This window comes from Mesoplodon bidens, assembly GCF_964165515.1.
Source record: "Mesoplodon bidens genome assembly, chromosome: 12".
Taxonomy (NCBI): domain Eukaryota; kingdom Metazoa; phylum Chordata; class Mammalia; order Artiodactyla; family Ziphiidae; genus Mesoplodon; species Mesoplodon bidens.
Genome location: NC_138168.1, coordinates 3,162,171 through 3,181,849, shown reverse-complemented (window position 1 = coordinate 3,181,849; position 19,679 = coordinate 3,162,171). Strand labels below are relative to the sequence as shown.

General features: G+C 39.8%; 1 protein-coding gene across 2 annotated transcripts in view; it reads left to right on the top strand.

The window, feature by feature from the left end:
- LOC308625975 (cytochrome b5 reductase 4) overlaps positions 1 to 19,679 on the top strand; it is a 94,318-nt gene that overhangs the window by 17,801 nt on the left and 56,838 nt on the right. For both annotated transcript variants that reach the window (XM_081250658.1, XM_081250657.1), the window contains exons 3-4: positions 10,144 to 10,244; positions 15,141 to 15,222. In XM_081250658.1, the coding sequence (XP_081106784.1) occupies positions 10,144 to 10,244; positions 15,141 to 15,222 (183 nt within the window). The remainder of the gene's footprint in view (positions 1 to 10,143; positions 10,245 to 15,140; positions 15,223 to 19,679) is intronic.

Sequence of the window (19,679 nt, the reverse complement as noted above, 5' to 3'; positions counted from 1 at the left end):
TGGTGAGAGTGATGGCCCAGAAGGGTGAATGGAAGTCCCACGAGTATGGGCAGAACATTTTTCTATGAATTGACTGGGGGCAGTGGCAGGGATCCCCAGCCTACTATATGGAAATCTTTGCTTTTAGGCTACAGTCTTCCAATCACCTGCAAGTAACTGTTCTGCTGCGATGGGTGGTAGGAGGTGGATCTTAGTGTTCTGACACGTAGACTTCTACTTCTCATTTTTAGTTCAAGCCCCTCCTCCACTAATTGCCGCTTCCCTGAGTATAACGTGTCTGTGGTTCCTGGTCTCTGGAGAGTAAACCTACACTTCTTGTGGGTTGGGAAAGGGGCTTATTACTTGGTTGCCTCCTGCACCCTCACTTTCAGAACTACCTGGATTACTGATTACTGCACCTTTTGGGGGTTCTGCTGCACATACTGGCTTTTTTATAGGTTCCCCTCCAATTGACACATAGGCCTTATTTCACCTTTCTTCACTCTGCTAAGTAAATTATTGCTTATCATTTGGCTTTCAGTCTTCCAAAACTTTACTGCACTCATGTCCTCTTCTGATTTCTGTGTCTCTGTGGTTTTATGTCTTATTTATTCTTTGTAGTCATTAGGAAGATTGCAGGAATGTGAGAGGCAAATGTGTGCTTTTAATCCCAAAGTCCTGAGATACTCTATTATCCAACACCTTGCAAGCCTACATTCTATTATATTATTCTTAAATACCAAGGCCACATTTACTTTAAATCATTATAAAATCCATTTATCTTTCATTAATATCTTTTCCATTTGTCTCTATTGAAATTAGCAAGATAATTGCCTAGTTTTCTAAAATATTAGGCAGAATTCTGCTCTTAGGTGTAACTGATTAACTAACTCCTTTTGGACTAAAACTCCAGCAAATACTGAGTATAAATTGAGGACAACATACTAAAAAAAAAAAACTATCTAAAAACACTGGTGAGCAACCAAAAGCAGACAGAAACTAGAGGGTAAGGGTCATCTATATTTAGAAGAAGGAACTGTCACTGGGTGAATTGCCATTTCCTGTGGCATTTGACTTGAAGTCATGCCCAAGTTGGTACTGTGAACAGTGGCTAAAATTCAGATGGAGACGCCCAGTCTTGAGTTGAAGAACTAGATGACAGGATTTGGCTGGCCTGAAGAACTAGATGACCGAGTTTGGGGCATTTGTACTAACTGAAAAATGAAGAAAATCCGGAAAAAGAGATCCAGAGAGGGATATAAACTGTCTAAATCTTGCATACGGACAAACTCTAGGCAGCCTAACTAAGGCTAAAAGGATTGAACAGAGGTTTTAGTTTTCATTCTGCCAAAGGGGAAACAGAGTTTAGAGTTTAAGTCCAGTCAAGTTAATTGCCTACTAAAACAGTCAGTACTCTTTGGAGGAATGTAACAGAATCCAGAATTTCTACAACATACTATTTACAGTGGCCAGAATATAATCCAAAGTTTCTAGACATGCTCAAGAGAAAAGGCAGTTATTAGAGACTGACCCGGAAATGATCCAGATGTTGAATTTAGTTCACAAGGATTTTAAAGCACCTATTACAGCAATACTCAAGGAAGTAGAGAAACATAGGTATATAATGAATGAACAAATAGGAAATCTCATCATTGTTCATAATGAATCAACAAATAGGAGACTATAAAAAATGGGAATGTACAACTGAGAAATAACAATATATGAAGTAAAACATTTTACCAAATGGGCCTAATAGCAAACTGGACCTAATAAAAAGGAAGCTTAGTGAACTTGCGGATAGATTAATAGAAATTATCTGTAGAACAGAGAGGAAAATGACCCAAAGTAAAATGAATGGAGGCTCAGGGACCTCTGGGATAAAATTAAAATGTCTAATATATATTTATTTGGAATTCCAGAAGGAGAGGAATGGCAGAATGGAACAGAAAAATATTTGAAGAAATACTGGCCAAAAATTTTCCAAATTTGGTGAAAGACATAAAATTGTCAATTCAAAAGCTTAGCAAATCCACACATGATCAATGCAAAGGAAATCACATAGGGACACATGATATTCAGACTGCTGAAAGCCAAAGATAAAATCTTGAGAACAGCCAGAAGTAAAACACCTGGATGCTATAAGAAGGACTGCTGAGGAGAATAAAATAACACCATCAACTCTGAATTCTATATCATTAAAGATACTTTAAGGATGCAGATGAAATAAAGACTTTTTTGGATAAATGAAAACTATGAATTTAGTATCAGCAGACCTATACTACAAGGAGTTCTAAAGGAAATCCATCAGGTTAAAGGGTAATGATACCAGATGGAAACTCAGATGTTTAGGAAATAGTAAATATGTGAGGAAAGAGACAGGATTACTTTTTTTCCTCTTTTAAAAAATACATGACTTTCTAAAGCAAAACTATAACATTGTATTGTGGGGTTACATAAAGTATCAGGGATGGAGGGTGGTAAATTGTTCTTACATTACATATGAAGCGGTACAACATTAACTCAAGTAAACTGGTTAAACTTAGGGATATATATTGTAACCCCTAGAACAGTCACTTAAAATATAATGCAGATAGGTATACTAAAAAGCCAATAGATAAAATAAAATGAAATTCTCAAAAAATATTTGGTTAGCCCAAAAGAAGTCAGAGAAAGAGGAATAGAGACACAAACAGAAAACTTGGAGGAAAAAAAAAGAAAAAAGAAAACTTGGGGCTGAGGAGGGAGACTAATAAGATGGTAGCTCTGAGTTCAATCACATCAGTAACTAATTTAAGTGTAAATGGACTAGTTATTCTAATTGAAAGATAAGAGATTTTCTGTGTGTATATGTATCAAGACCTAACTACGTGGTATCTGTGAGAGATACACTTTAAATATAAAGACACAGGTTGAAAATAAATGTGTAGGAAAAAGTATACTATCTAAATAGTAAATATAGGGAATTCCCTGTTGGTCCAGTGGTTAGGACTTGGTGCTTTCCCTGCCCTGGGCCTGGGTTCAATCCTTGGTCGGGGAATTAAGATCCCGCAAGGCACATGGCATGGCCAAAAAAAAAAAAAAAAAAAAAAAAAAGGGCTATATTAATAGCAGATAAAAAACTATTACCAAAGAAAAGCCTCTTACTAGAGATAAAGACATTTTATAATGTTGAAAGGGTCATTAGGAAGACTGTTCATGCCTGATAACAAAGATTCAAAATACATGAAGCAGGGCTTCCCTGTGGCACAGTGGTTGAGGGTCCGCCTGCTGATGCAGGGTACATGGGTTCGTGCCCCAGTCCAGGAAGATCCCGGGAAGATCCCACATGCTGCGGAGTGGCTGGGCCCGTGAGCCATGGCCGCTGAGCCTGCGCGTCCGGAGCCTGTGCTCCGCAACGGGAGAGGCCACAACAGTGAGAGGCCCGCGTACCGCAAAAAAAAAAAAAAAAAAAAAAAAAAAAACATGAAGCAAACATTAATAGAATTGAAAGGAAAAATTCAAATCCATAACCATTGTGTATTTTAACACCCTTTTCTCAGCAGTTGTTAGAACTAGATAAACATCAGACGTAAAATAATGAAAACAATATGCAGTTTCTTTACTGAACACAAGATGGCAAAGTAGTCGCAGTACTTGCAAAAATGGATCTGTGTATTTGAATACAGTGAAATATGCCATGATTTTACTATGTGAGCACACCCTTTTCCTTCATTTATTGTGGTGATTAGTGAAATAAACAGGAACACTGCAGTATGGCAGCATAATACTTTGTATATACATGATAGACGTTAAATAAACTTGTTGAATTAATGTAATGTGGGGCTTTGGAGTTACATTTGTGTTTGAATTTTAAAACAAATTATTTTAAAGGCTAATTATAAAAATACCACTTTTACTTATAGCAGTAGTTCTCAAACTTTTTGGTTTTAAGATCCCTTTACTCCTTTAAAAATTACTGAGGACCCCAAAGAACTTCTATTTATGATGGTCATATCTATTGATGTTTACCCTTCAGAAATTAAAATTGAGAATTGAAAGAATTTAAAAAATTGATTTAAAAGTAAACTCACTGTATGTTATCATAAATAATAATATTTTCATGAAAAATAACTATATTTTCCAAAACAAAACATAGTGAGAAAGTGACATTGTTTTACATGTTGGCAGATATCTTTAATGTATGGCTTAATAGATAACAACCATATTCTCATATCACCTTCTGCATTTAATCTTATACACTTGTGAAAGAATTTTTTTAAAAAGGCAGGCAGCATCTTAGTATTGTTATGAAAAAGTTTTGGCCTTGGACCACCAAAAGAGTCTTGAGCTTTGCAGGAGCCCCTGGACCATACTTTGAAACTCTGACTTACAACATAGAACAAAGAAAAAGTGAAAAATTACTAGTTAGTGGGTGTGTGGCCTGAACCATGGGGATGCCCTTACCTCCTTATTAGTGGGCTGTCAGGGTTCACATATATGGGTACCTAACCTGAAAAATTGTGGGAGCCCCATCTGGGAGCTAGATTAATAGATATAAAAGGTCCACTTGAGTCTTCCACTGTCCTGTGTCATCTAGAGCTGGGGGTTGAGAATAGTTTGGGTCATGCTGCAATCCAGTTCTGAGTTCAGTTATCTGAGATATGAGGTGTGATTCAGGTTCCACAGGTGGCAAAAGGCTTTTCCTCTCTAAGGGGAGTTGGAGTAGTGACTAAAAAATGAGCGGTCTGGAATTGGAACCTTCACATATTACTGCAGAGAATGGAAAACAGTTCCTCAAAAGGTTAAACATACATTGCTGTGTGACCCAGGAAGTTCACTCCTTGGTATATACTTAACAGAAATACAAATATATGCCCACACAAAGCCATGTGCACAAATGTTCATAGCAGCATTATTCATAAAAGCTAAAAAGTGGAAACAACCTAATGTCCCCGAGCTGATGGATGGATAACTAAAGTGTAGCCCATCCGTACATGAAATATTATTCAGCTGCAAAAAGGAATGAAGTACTGATAGATGCAGTACCATGGATGAACCTTGAAAATAGTGAGATATCTAAGATATCTCATACCTAATATCTAAGTGAGAGAAGGCAAACACAAGAGACCACAAATTGTGTGATTCCATTTATGTGAAATGCCCAAAATATATACGTCTGAAGAGACAGAAAGTACCTTTGTGGTTACCTGAGGCTGGAGAGGATGGGAGGAATGCTACCTGAAGAATGTTTCTGCATGTTGTTAAATTGTACTATATGTTATGTGGTCCACGGCCCCTGTATAGGGACTCAGATCTTTGCAATATCAATATCAAAAACTCGAAGGGAGTCTTCTGCCTTTAAAGAACTAATGAGTCTCTGTTTGTCTGTTGTTCCGTTTTAATACTTTTTAAGATCTGGTAATGAGACCACTGTAACTAGTATCTCCTTTGGCCTTAGCTGCTAGGAAGTTCAGGACCACATTTAATTGCTCTATCGTAGTAACACTGTTAGCTAGGCTAGGCAACCGGTATATTTTCTTTTCTTTTACACGTTTTAGTGTGTGTTTTTAAAATTTGTACGCACAATCTTACACAAACTTAAAGTTAATATATTACTGTAAGATGCCCATAGTCTTTTTTTTTTTTTTTTTTTTTTTCTTTTTGTGGTATGCGGGCCTCTCACTGTTGTGGCCTCTCCCGTTGCGGAGCACAGGCTCCGGACGCGCAGGCCCAGCGGCCACGGCTCACGGGCCCAGCCGCTCCGCGGCATATGGGATCCTCCCAGACCGGGGCACGAACCCGTATCCCCTGCATCGGCAGGCGGACTCTCAACCACTGCGCCACCAGGGAGGCCCACCCATAGTCTTTATCAGTAGCAGTTGGGGTTTAAATTACAACAAATAAAAATATTTGTGAAAATATTTGTGAAAAACCAGAGGCAGCGTTTGCCAAGATGGAAGAGTTCTTTGTGTGTAAAATGGCAACATTAGTTTTCAGGTTATATCTGAAATGGTATTGATCCTTGAACTAAGCTTTTCAACAAGCAGTTTTAAACTAGACGTTGGTACTGGATGGATCCAAGCAGATGCTGGATGATCCTATACGCTGTGTGCACATGCTGTCTATACATCCTGTAGAGGTGAATCCTGTACTAAAAATTGCCTGTAGAATTCTCCCAGTTTTAAGACTGTCATTCTGTGATTGAACTGGTAATTTTGAAGTGGCTGATTTTTATTCTAGGAACTTATTGGAGAACTCCAGAGTTCCAGACATATAACAGAAACAAGATAATTTAGTGTGAAAATGTTAGAACAGGTTCTACCAGTACATTGCCTACAGAGCTCAGTTTAGCTGTTGTTCTGACTGTGTGCTTTCCATTGCACTGCAGCTCTGCTAGGATGAATTAGCTATAAAATATACCCCTGAATATTGCTAGGACATTTTAAAATAATGTATCGATATTTAAACACTAGAGTATATATTCTTAATAGAACTGCCGTATTTCGGTTTCAGTAAGTTGCTCCTCCTCTTTTTTTTTTTTTTTTTTTGCCGTACGCGGGCCTCTCACTGTTGTGGCCTCTCACTGTTGTGGCCTCTCCCGTTGCGGAGCACAGGCTCCGGACGCGCAGGCTCAGCGGCCATGGCTCATGGGCCCAGCCGCTCCGCGGCATGTGGGATCTTCCCAGACCGGGGCACGAACCCGTGTCCCCTGCATCGGCAGGCGGACTCTCAACCACGGCGCCACCAGGGAAGCCCCTCCTCCTCTTTTTTTTTTACCCCAGTTTCATTGAGATATAATTGACCTATAACATGGTATAAGTTTATGGTGTATAACATTATGATTTGGTGTATGTATATATTGTGAAATTAAGTTGCTTTTCGTCACAGTACTCAGTCAGTCCTTTTCTTGTATCTACTCCTGATTAGAGTTTAAAGAAAAAAACTACAAAAAATAAAATATAAGCACAAAGGAGGAGATAGATAGATGGGTAGGTAGGTAGGTATCCTCCCTAAGTCCCCCTCTGCCACTGAAAGTCATCCATGTAAATGATCTAAAGGCAGCAGTTGGGCTGTGACCAGAGGATCTTGGTCCCAGCCTAGTTTTGCACCATTTAGGATTGATGTTTCATGAATCCATTCCTGCCCATTTTTGTTCTTAATGTCATTATTAACATTTAGGTTTTGCAGAATTTATTAATAGCCTAGCATCAAATTGAGATTATGTCTGTTGGTTCATAAATACTATTTGTTTATATTTAATGGGCCATCAGTTGTGCAAATCTGCCACACCTGAGCAATTAGAGCTTTAGGAAGAAGTTAATTGGATCACTGCAAAATTTGGAACGTTGTAAAATTAGTTTCTAAAAATCAGGTGGTAAGAACTCATAGGAGGCTGGAAACTTGCATGTGAGAAATTACTATCTAAAAGCCATGTATCAGGGCTTCCCTGGTGGCGCAGTGGTTGAGAATCTACCTGCCAATGCAGGGGACACGGGTTCGAGCCCTGGTCTGGGAAGATCCCAGAGGCCACGGAGCCACTAGGCCCGTGAGCCACAGCTACTAAGCCTGCGCATCTGGAGCCTGTGCTCCGCAACAAGAGAGGCTGCGACAGTGAGAGGCCCGCACACCGCGACGAAGAGTGGCCCCCGCTCGCTGCAACTAGAGAAAGCCCTCGCACGGAAACGAAGACCCAACACAGCCAAAAATAAATAAATAAATAAATTTAAAAGCCATGTATCGTACAAATAGAATACAGTAAAGCATGAGGGAAAAGCATAAAGCTAGGTTCTTGTTTTCTTCAGCTACAATCAGAGGTGCAAATTTTAGTTGTTAGGAAATGCTTTTGCAAAGGCAAAAAGGAAGGAGATAGGGGAGGAAGAAAAAGAGGGAATAGCGAGCCTCTGGACCAGAGGAAATGCACCTGTTGCATCTTGGGGCTGGGTTTAAAGTCTCATAATTAGCAAATTACTGACACTGCCAAGTGTGGTTGGAGCTAACATTTCTTGGGCTGAGACACTAACAATCTTAATTCCTTGAAGTGAGGGATTTTATGGGCATTCCTGACTTCGTGCATTTGAAGAGGATGGGAAATTCTTCAGGTCCAGAGTGATCCTAGTCCATCAGAAGGAAGATACGAGAGGACAAGGGTTGATCTAAAGGATTGGCGGGCAGCAGAGAACACCCGTGGGATGTCTCAGGCTTTCTCTGGTGATCAGGGTTAGTTGTTAAGCTGCCTGGTCATCGTTCAACTGGTTGCTGAAATACATGGGATTCCATCACAGAAAGTTAGATGATCGTGTGTTATAGATTTCACGTTCCTGAGAAGCTCTAGAACCCAAGTCAAGGTTTGGTTGCAGAGAAAGTTTGGAATTCTTTTGTTTGGAACGCATTCTGTATCTTTAAAAGCCTATTGGGAATAATTCTGATCCTAATCATTACTTCAGACATTTGTGGTCTCTGGAATTTGGAGCATTAAACAATAGCAACAATTCCTTCTAAATTTGGCGGGGAAAGGTGAACGGGGAAGGAGAGACAGGGGAACTCTGCCAGTTTTTTTTTTTTTTTTTCTTTTCCTGACTTTTTTGGAGGACTGCTGCTGGAAGAGAGATTTTGTGAATTTATTTCTTTTTGTGAATTGCCTTTAAGCAATTTTATAAAGAAACCTGGACTGCTTGGTTATTTTCCAAATTAAACTGGTGGAAAAATTATAGTACCTTTCTTGAGTCTGAAATTCAACTACTTTCCTTCCAAGATTATAATATAGGATGAACATTTTAAATTATATGAGGTTATTTAAATTCATGGAAGTCATTACATAAGGAATAGTTTTAGATATAAGAAAATCAGTTGTCCTCCTTTCACTCTTGAGGAGTCTTGAGGGCTGGATTTGTCTGCTCTCTAGTTTACTACAAGTGAAGGATTAAAAAGGAATTCACTTCCTTGGGTAGGCTATTCATTGAGCTATTCTCCTGTATTTCTTTCTTTCTTTTTTTTTTTTTGTGGTACGCGGGCCTCTCACTGTCGTGGCCTCTCCCGTTGCAGAGCACAGGCTCCGGATGCACAGGCCCAGCGGCCATGGCTCACGGGCCCAGCCGCTCCGCGGCATGTGGGATCTTCCCGGACCGGGGCACGAACCCGTGTCCCCTGCATCGGCAGGCGGACTCTCAACCACTGCGCCACCAGGGAAGCCCTCTCCTGTATTTCTTGTTCCCTATTCCTCCTTCTTAAAAGATAAAAACATAGTTAAATATATGAACAGATAAAGTAAATATTGGGGAAGATGAAAGGATTATTAAGATCTAAATAATAATCTTGGTTCCTTGGGCAACTGCAGAAAAGAATTGTGCTTGCTTTCGCAGACCGTGCCTCAGTGGCCCAGTCACCATCTCAGCCTTTGCTGAGATGATCAACATATGGGTGACAGCTCCACTCTTTTTCATCAGATTCTCGTGCCAGGGCAGTAGAGGACGATAAAGTGGTAATATGAGAGAGAGAGGTGAGGGGAGAGAGAACTGTTAAATATTATATATGGTGTTTCATTATTTCTTTGCCTTAGGAGGCAGTTCTCTATAGGTCTTTGCACACCTGCATAGCTTGCGAGCAGACGCGCCGACGGTCGTTGTTCTAGGCAGTCTTTTCAGGGATGTTTGCGCAGTGCATAACCTTAGATGGTAGAGCTAGTGTCTCCCTCTAGAGCAAAGGACAGCTTTGCTTACTGTTCAGTATAATAGAGATCATGTCTCTCTCCAGAGCAAAGGGCCAGGTGTATTTACTGCCCTTTAGAAAAGATTCGAGCTTCCTAAGCTCAAGGTTGCCCTTCCGTCATGAAGCACATTGAGTTTACAGGTGTTATCTGGCCCTCTTCACACAGCTCTGTGGGTATCGGGGTTCAGGGAACTCATGCAGTTGCTGATATTCTAGTTGCCGCTACTGATGTAAGTACTAAGCTGTCCTTTGTTTCTAACCTGGGAGTCTCGTGTTTTCTGTCAGAACCCATGAAACTGGCCGGCTAACTTGTTAGCTTGCAAGTACGGTGAAATCTCAGAGCCCTCATATTCTTAATACTTCTAAATAATGGTTTGTTAAATGGCATGTATTTGGGAAAAATTATTGAAACTTCGATTTCTAATTTGTACAGTTTGTAAGAAGTTCACTTAGGGTGTTATTTCTCCTTATTTGATGTAGGGTTTGTTTATAATGTCAGCCCGTACATGGAGTATCACCCTGGTGGCGAAGAGGAACTCATGAGAGCAGCGGGTTCAGATGGTACTGACCTTTTTGACCAGGTAAGGTGCCAAGAGTGACTATTCCCTCACAGTGGAGGAGTGCTCTTAGGTTCAGCAGTGCGACAGTGGTAGAAAGAAAGAAAATAGTGGCATAAATTTCAGATGTGTGGCTTGAATTTTGAAGTGTGGGAAGATGCTCATAAGTAACAACTGTTCATTTAATTTGCCTTTGAATTATTTTACGAACATTTTAGAGTTGCACTCAGATCTGTATCTGGGAGTTTACTCTTAAGTGTTTGCTGTTCCTCTGCTGGCAACTGTTTACTCAGTTTTGATCCATCTTGATAATGGTGATGACTGACTTACAGGAGGCGGTGACCATTAGAGGAAATAACAAGTCCCTTAGCTTCTTTGCTCTTAGTCTTTGCTCATTTGGGGATTGTTACATAATCAGCCTGTCTTGCTGTACTAAGTCTGCATATTATGTAGAAAGATTATCAATGAATAGAAAACATATTTTTCCTAGAGATAGCAGAGACTCTGTAGTATGTGTAAAAGATATTTAAATTAGTCACTTTTCCCCCTTATATTTATTAAAAACAATGATTAGCTCTTATACTGTTTAAAAATCATGTAGAATATGATAATTACTATCAATTGGCTGAACTGCTATTTTGAAACAACTATCCTGAGAAGAATAGAAATTTGCCTTTGTCTCACAAATGCTTTATTTTGTATTTTAGCGATGATTAACCATGTTGTAGTACTGGGTTTTTACCATCTGAGATACCTGAATCAGATTGGGTTATTTTTAGAGTTGCATTCTGAACAAATGAAATTTGTTTTCTGTTCCTCTTACCTTCTCATCCGTTGTAGGATTTATTTTTTGACCAGGATACCAGAAATATAATTTGTTTTGTATTTTAATGTACTTACATGCATCTGCTTAAATAACCGAATCTCATTTGCTGTTAATGTTTTTCCTGGGTTGGAGAAAAGTCATTTTTACCCATTGGTGATAATAGGATTCTCCTTCGGAGGTCCTCATTGCTGATTTAAATTCCCGTGGTCATTTGATATTTGTTATTGGCTAGCAGTGCAAGCCAAATAGAAAGTTTGGGAACATTTGCCGGAAAACTTGTCTACCATACTTTTATCTGTCCTGTGTCACCTGAAAAAAAAAAATCACAATGTGAGAGTTGTGAGTTAAGTTTTATTTGGGGCGAAATGAGGACTATAGCCTGGGAGACAGCATTTCAGAGAGCTCTGAGGAGCTGCTTCCAAGAGGTAGAGGGAGAGGTCAGTGTTGTATGATTTCAGTGAAGAGGGGTACGTGGAGCCAAGCACCCGTTTTGGCAGGTGCTTACTGCTCGTTACGAGGAGCAGATGTCACCTTAAATGATCTTAGTGCTTTTCTACATATGAGAAGATGCAGGAATTTGGGCTTATAAAATCATCTCCTGAAAATATCTAACTCTCTGAAGGGCTGTTCTGCCAGTTTTTCCCAGAGTACAGAGTGCGTCTTTCCTGATCTCCACCCTGCACTCCTTTCAGGGGGTGTTGAGGGTCAGCAGCTGCAGTGGCTCGTGACTTAGTCCTTGAAGGGGCAAGATGGCAAGTACCAGTTTTTAGCTGGCACCTATAACCTCTTGATGATGAATGTACGCTTCCACAAGAAGAATTTCCGGTAACATCTAGTCCTATTCATATTTCTTAGTGTTGTGCGATTATATGGACCTTATTGAAATAAGCTTGTTTTGGGGAAGTCACAAGAACTGCTATATTGTTAAATTCTTTAGCAGTTTCAACAGTACTTTTCTTGACCAAAAATAAAAAATGCACAACCTAAAAGTTGAGAATTATGTTTTATTTGAGGCGTTACTGAGGACCGTTGTCCGGAAACAGCCTCTCAGATAGCGCTGAGAAACTGTTCCAAAGAGGTAAGAGAGAAACCAGGATATATAGGAGCTTTTGCTGGGAAAAAAAAAAAACATATAGTAGAACATCAAAACATAACTACTAATCACAAAAAGCAGGCATCTCAGTTAATTATTTTAGTGCTTTTCTGTGTATGGGAAGATGCAAGAGTCTGGGCTTGCTGAAATTGTTCCTTTAATATGCACCTTAACTCTCTAGGGCCAGTGTCCTCTTTTTCTCCATCCTGAATTCCTCTTAGGCCACACCATAGGGGCCGGCTGCAGTGGCTTGATGGCTTTATGGCTGCAACATCCTTTATTACTGAAATGTCAGGCTACACTCTTTGTCCACACTTGAGTTACCAGATTGCTGCATTCCCCTTGGCTTTAATAAGACCAGTGATGTTTATTTATGACTTTTACTCACCACAGAAGTAAACAACTTCATAAAATTCTAGAAACAGTGGTGAAGCTTCTTATATCTTTAATATCTAGTATTTGAGTTGTACAAAGAATATTAAGTAATCTCTTTATTGTCACGCTTCTGTCTCTAGTTTTCATCTCACTTCTGACTTCTCGTTTCGTATTTCCAGTTGGCTGATGGGCAGTTTGAAAACCTGTTGGCAGTTGAACTCAGTGTGCCCTCAGATAATATCAACTCATCTTCTTCCCTTGTTTTTTCTACTGTTTCCTGTTTCTGGAAATGGGAACTTGAAACCACTTGAGTAATCTTTGCCTTCTCTCATTATGTTATTGAAGTGGTCACCTGGACCTGTGCCAGGGTCTTGGCCCAGGTCGAGATCCCTTGTCTCAGCCTGGGAGGTTCTTTTTCTGCTTGGATTCGTATAGCCAATAACAAAACCAGTGCTGAGACTGGAACAGCACAAGCTTTATTCGGTGGCCAAAGAATGGAGAAGCAAGAACTGGTTCGCAGATTAACTTTTCAACCTGACTCAGGCTGAGACACCATATGTATAGGAAGGTTGAGGTAAAATGGAGGGAATTGAATAAAGGATGGGAGGAATATTCATGACTTATCCTAGAACTGGGGTGTGGTTTGGACCAGGAACTGAGACAACACTCCTTTTCAGTCCTTTTTTGGGCTCTTCTGGTTGTTGTCATGGCAGTTGTCAACTGTCATGGCGCTGGTGGGTGTGTCACTTATAGCATGCTAATGTATTACAGTGAGTGTATAATGAGGCTCAAGGTCTTCTGCCATTTTGGGCCTAGTTAGTTCTAACCAGTTGTTTAGAAATTTCTTTAGGAGCAGCTTCCTCCTTTTGTATTTGGCCTGAAACTCGATAAGGGCAGTTAGTTTCCGTCTGAGGGAGGGGCAGGAGTATGGTTCTGGGGCAACAGTCTTGGTAACATATGTGCCTCAACATTTAATCACTGGTGAACTTCTGTGATGCTGTCTTTAAACATTGCACCTTTTCTTTCTTCCCACTGCCTTGGGTCAAGTCATAATCACCCTCTCTAGCCCTAATATTTTAATACTGTCCTGGTATCTTTACCTTCAGTATCAATTTAGATAACATGACAGCTAGAATAGTATTCTTAAAGACAGTCATCTTAGCACCTTGCTCTACAAGTTTCAGAGGCTCACCAATGACAGTGTAATAAATTCAACGTCATTAGTCTGGCATTTGAGGGCCTAAAAATAATGTATCAAGGTAAATATTCTCAACATGCAACTTGCTTTGGAACTGAAGTGCTTTGAGCAAATCACCAGTTCCATGATTGACAAACCCCATACCTTTGTCTCTTTGAATATCCTTCTCCTTCATCTATCTGTTAAAATTCAACCCAACCCCATAACCCCAGAGATGGTGCTTTACACATTACTGGAGACTCCATAACTATTTGGTAAATAAAATTTCAATTTATATTAATTAGTGTGCATTTATAATTACATATATTTTTTTTACATATTTGCTATTTTAGTGTATATTTATTTACTCAGGAACATAAAGATTCTGGTCTCAGTATTATTTGACCTGATTGTTTAGTGATTATATAGCATTTATGGAATAATATATTATGATTTTCCTTTACTGGTCTTTTACAATTGGACTTCTAGGTTGTTCCCAATATTTTGCTAATATAACTAGTGCTATGATGAGTATCCTGGTGCCTGCATCTTTGTGTATATGCAAATATTTTCTCAGGTAAATTCCTGAATTACTGAGGGGAAGAGCTGCATATTTTAAGGCTCTTAATAGATATCGAGAAGATGCCCTCCAGAAAGGTTGTTTAAATTTAATTCCCACTAGTAATTCTGGCAACAAATACTGTCAGTTGTTTCCCTTGAAGTGACAGGCTCACTTTGTTCATTTAGAAGAAAATGTCTATCAGATACCCAAGTCTGAGTAACTAGTTTATAGGTCATTCTTTTTCTTTCACGGATAAATAGCCTTTCAAGAAAAAACACAGTTTAATAGGCAAATCAAACAGTTGCCTAAGTGTTTTTCCTCGCAGCAACCATCTTACTTAGCAGCAGAAGTGTTTTTGAGAACTTCCCATTTTGTCACACAGCATATAAAAAAGACCTGTAACCAAGGGTTGAGGTTTAAGAAAATTAATTGTTTTTTCTACTTCATGAAGGATATTCTTAAATGGAACCAACTCCCTCCAGCCCCGTGGGTCTGTGGTGGTAAGCAATGTAATGTTGAGACCACTGCCTTGATTTGTGCTAAGATGCAAACTGGTTTACCCACCATTGCTATTTCAACATCACTGCAAATGTCAATACAATGAAAAAGGCAAATAAAATCTTAGTATTATTATGAAACTAATTGAGACCTCGTGGGTATCTGAAAGGGCATCAGTAACCTCCAGAAGTCTGTAGACAACACTTTGAGAACATTGTTCTAAGGTCCCTATATATGCTCCCATTTTGTCACTCCCTTGTTGGCTAACTGAATCTGCTTCTTAGTTTTTCAGAGCCGTGTAAGAATATTTAGTTTTCATCAGAAAAAAATTAGGGCATCTCATGGAGTTAGAGTCATGTTGCTTTTCTGCTATTTCTCTCCCACACCAGGTTCATCGTTGGGTCAACTATGAATCCATGCTGAAAGAATGCCTGGTTGGCAGGATGGCCGTTAAACCTGCTTTTCCTAAAGGTACGTGGAGCCAGAGCTAAACTGGCATTGATGTGTGATACACGTGGACTGTCTTTTAGGTGGATTTCAGAAAATAGATTTAAAGAAGTCACTAAATTGTTCTCATTTCACTGGCCTCCTGTTCTAGCCACTGTAAAGATTTTACTTTAGTTCTTTACAATGAAACAATAACTTTACCTTAAAAATTTGGCGTGTTTTGAGAGAACATTCATAGTGTGGAGAATAAGCATAACGGAAGTGAAAGAACTTTACTTACTTAGTTTTCATTAGTCTTTTATTCTCTTGTTACATAGAGTAGCTCGAACAGTTGGTTAGAGGTGACTTTTAGACTAGTTTCCTAAAATTTAATTTTTTGAATATGTAATTGTATTCACATGGCTCAAAAATCAGAAAATATAAAAAGTTCTACAGTAAAATTTCCCGTCAGCTTTGTCTCCCATTTGCCTTGGACTTTTCCACTCCTTGACTCTTTACCATAAAAACTGATTTTAAAGTATTTAAAAAATAACAATTGCTTGGGACTTCCCTGGTGGTCCAGCAGTTAAGACTCTGTGCTCCCAATGCAGGGGGCCTGGGTTCGATCCCTGGTCAGGGAACTAGATCCTGCACGCATGCCGCAACTGAGATCCCGCATGCCGCAACTAAAGATCCCATACACTGGAATGAAGATCCCACGTGCTGCAACTAAGACCTGGTGCAGCCAAATAAATAAATAAATGTTAAAAAAACAAAACAAACAAAAAAAGGACGATTTCTTTCCCTTACCTTCCAAACTGCCACTCTACAATCAGCATGGTGTTGGAGATCATCTTTTTCCTCCTAAGCTTCTTTTGGAAGAGCACCCTTTGAAAAGTTTAGACAGGCAATTGGAGTAGCAGGAGTACTTTGCTTAAATCCTTTACTGTGGATGGAACGGAGTCGTTTCTTTTGAACAACTCCTGATTGTGACATCCAAATTAGGAATACATTGGCTTGTTTGAGCTGACTCTGCTACTATTTATTTAGTTCAGTGAGTTTTGTATTTCAAGGCCTTATTGTTAGAGGCCTGTGTCAACTGTGTAGAACAAGCACAGGCGTACCTAGATTTGAACCCTAGCTCCGTGGCCTGTTGGCTGTGCCATAAAGATGGCAGTTTCTGTCTCCGAGCCTCAAGTTTTTTCGTCTGTACACAGATTCATAGGGCTAAGAATTAATGTGAGTAAATTAGCATGAATGTAACAGAGGCTCAAAAAGGATTTTTTCTTTCTATTGCTATAAAACAAATAAGCAGTACATGCATACAGGCATACTTCGGAAGTATTGCAGGTTCAGTTCCAGACCACTGCTATAAAGCAAATATTGCAGTAAAGCAAGTCACATGAATTTTTTGGTTTCCCAGTGCACATAAAAGTTATGTTTACACTCTACTCCAGTCTATTAAATGTGCAATAGCAGTATGTCTGAAAAAAGCAATGTACATACTGTAATTTAAAGACACATTGTTACTGAGAAAAGGTAACCATCATCTGAGCCTTCAGAGAGTCAATCTTTTTGCTGGTGGAGGGTCTTGCCTTGATGCTGATGGCTGCTGACTGAGCAGGGTGGTGGCTGCTGAAATTGGGGTAGCCGTGGCAACTTCTTAAGATAAGACAGCAGTGAAGTGTGCCACGTTGATTGATTCTTCCTTTCATGACGATTTTTCTGTAGAATGCAGGCCTGTTTGGTAGCATTTTACCCACAGTAGAACTTCTTTCAAAATCAGTCAGTCCTCTCAAATGCTGCTGCTGCTTTATCAGCTAAGTTTCTGTACTATTCTAAATTCTTTGTTGTCCTTTCAACAATCTTAACAGCGTCTGCACCAGGAGTAGATTCCATCTCAGGAACCACTTTCTTTGCTCATCCATAAGAAGCAACTCCTCATCTGTTCAAGTTTTATCATGAAATTGTAGCAAGTCAGTCACATCTTCAGGCTCCACCTCTAATTCCAGTTCTCGTGCTGTTTCTACCATGACTGCAGTTACTTCCTCCACTGAAGTCTTGAACCCCTCAAAGTCATCCAGGAGGGTTAGAATCAACTTCTTCCAATCTCCTGTTAATGTTGATATTTTGACCTGTTCCCATGCATCAGGAATGTTCTTGATGGCATCTAGAATAGTGACTCTTTTCCAGAAGGTTTTCAATTGACTTTGCCCAGATCCATCAGAGGAGTCGCTATCTGTGGGAGCTATAGCCTTACAAAATGTACTTTTTAAATAATAAGACTGCAAAGTCTAAATGGCTCTTTGATCCACAGGGCACAGAATGGATGTCGTGTCAGCAGGCGTGAAAACAACATGAATCTCATTGAACATCTCCATCAGACATCCTGGGTGACCAGGTGCATTGTCAGTGAGCAGTAATATTTTGAAAGGAATCTTTCTTCTATGAGCAGTAGTTTTTAACAGTGGGGTGAAAATATTCAATAAACCATATTATAAACAGATGTGCTTTATTATTCCATTTATAGAGAACAGGCAGAGTATTTTAGCATAGTTCTTAAGGGCCCTAGGATTTTCAGAATGGTTAAGTGAGCCCTGGCTTCAACTTCAAGTCAGCAGCTGCATCAGACCCTAACAAGAGAGTCAGCCTGTCCTTTGAAGCATTGAAGCCAGGCATTGACTTCTCCTCTCTAGCTATGAAGGTCCTAGATGGCATCTTCTTCCAGTAGAAGGCTGTTTCATCTACACTGAAAATCTGTTGTTTAGTGTAGCCACCTTCATTAATTATCTTCCTAGATCTTCTGGATAACATGCTACAGCTTCTACATCAGCTCTTGCTGCTTCACTCTGAACTTTTATGCTATAGAGACGGCTTCTCTCCTTAAACTTCATGCACCAACCTCTGCTAGCTTCATACTTTTCTTCTGTACCTTCCTCTCCTCTCTCGACCTTCATAGAATTGAAGAGATTAGGGGCTTGCTCTGAATTAGGCTTTGGCTGAAGGGAATGTCTTGTCTGGTTTAATCTTCTATCCAGATCACTAAAACTTTCCCCATGTCAGCAGTAAGACTGTTTTGCTTTCCTGGAGTAGCACTTTTGATTTCCTTCAAGATCTTTCCCTTTGCATTCACCCTTTGGCCGACTGTTTAGTATAAGAGGCTTAGCTTTCAGACTGTCTTGGGTTTTGACATGCCTCCCTCACTAAGCCTAATCATTTCTAGTTTTTTATTTAAAGAGAGAGTCGTGGGACTCTTCCATTCATTGAACACTTAGAGGCCATTGTTGGGTTATATTAATGGGCCTAATTTCAGATTGTTGTGTCTCAGGGAATAAGGAGGCCCAAGGAGAGGAAGAGAGATGGAGAAATGGCCAGTCGATGGAGCAGTCAGACCACACATATTTATAGATTGAATTTGCAGTCTTATGTGGGTGCAGTTTGTGGTGTCTCAAAATAATTACAACGGTAACATCAGATCACTGCTCACAGATCACCATAACAAATACAATAATGATGAAAAAGTTTGAAATATTGCCAGAATTACCAAAACGTGCCCTAGAATCATGAAGCGAGCAAATGCAGTTGGAAAAATGGCAGCAATAGACTTGCTCAATGCAGGTTGCCCCAAACCTTCAGTTTTTAAAAACGCAGTATCCGTGAAGTGCAGTAAAGCAAAGCACAATAAAACGAGGTCTGCGTGTATACCAAAAGCAAACTAGTTTGAACTTTAGTGTCTGGCAGTTCTTCCAAACCAGTTTACTTTTGTAAACAAATCCCGTTCTTCTCTTAATTGCTCCTGAGTTCACCTATTCACTGCCAGCAGGGGCCATGTTCTTAAGGAAAGCTTCTAACTGACTAATTTTACCTCATCCTGAACATTACATATCTTGTTTACACAGTCCGGTACTAAAGGTCATGTGCTTCTCTGTAATTCTGTTCAGTGTGGTCAGAAAGTGTGCCAGCTCCTTAGGCTTCTGTGTCATAGGAGACATGAAATTAATAAAAGGATTTTTCTGGTTTCCTTCCTTCCTCCCTGGAAATGAAAGACATAATCTTCAAAATGTTTCATCAAATACAGCAAACACCATTTAAAATGAGCAGATTCCACAAGGAAGTCCCCAGATATTTAATTTAAAAAAAAAAGAGGGGGTGCTAGAAGCGGCGGTCCAGGATGATAAGCTAGTTCTGATGCCTCCATTTCCCCACAGCACTTATCAGATACTTAGAACGTAGAGCCACATGGGAATTTTAATGGTCACATAGGAAATGGGAGACCGGATCTTGGGTCTGTAAAGGCCGGGAGTTGGAGCTGAGATCCCTGCCTGTGGTTTGACTCTTGAAGTCTTTATGATCAGTGAAATGGGAAGGCTTGAAAAGAAATCTGTGCAACAACAAAGGGAGATGTCAGGATAGTCTGCCTTGACCTTGTTTATGAGGTGATGGAGGAGAGGAAAGAGAAATCTCCTTTGAGCATTTGTAACCACAGTCTTGCCCATGTAAGA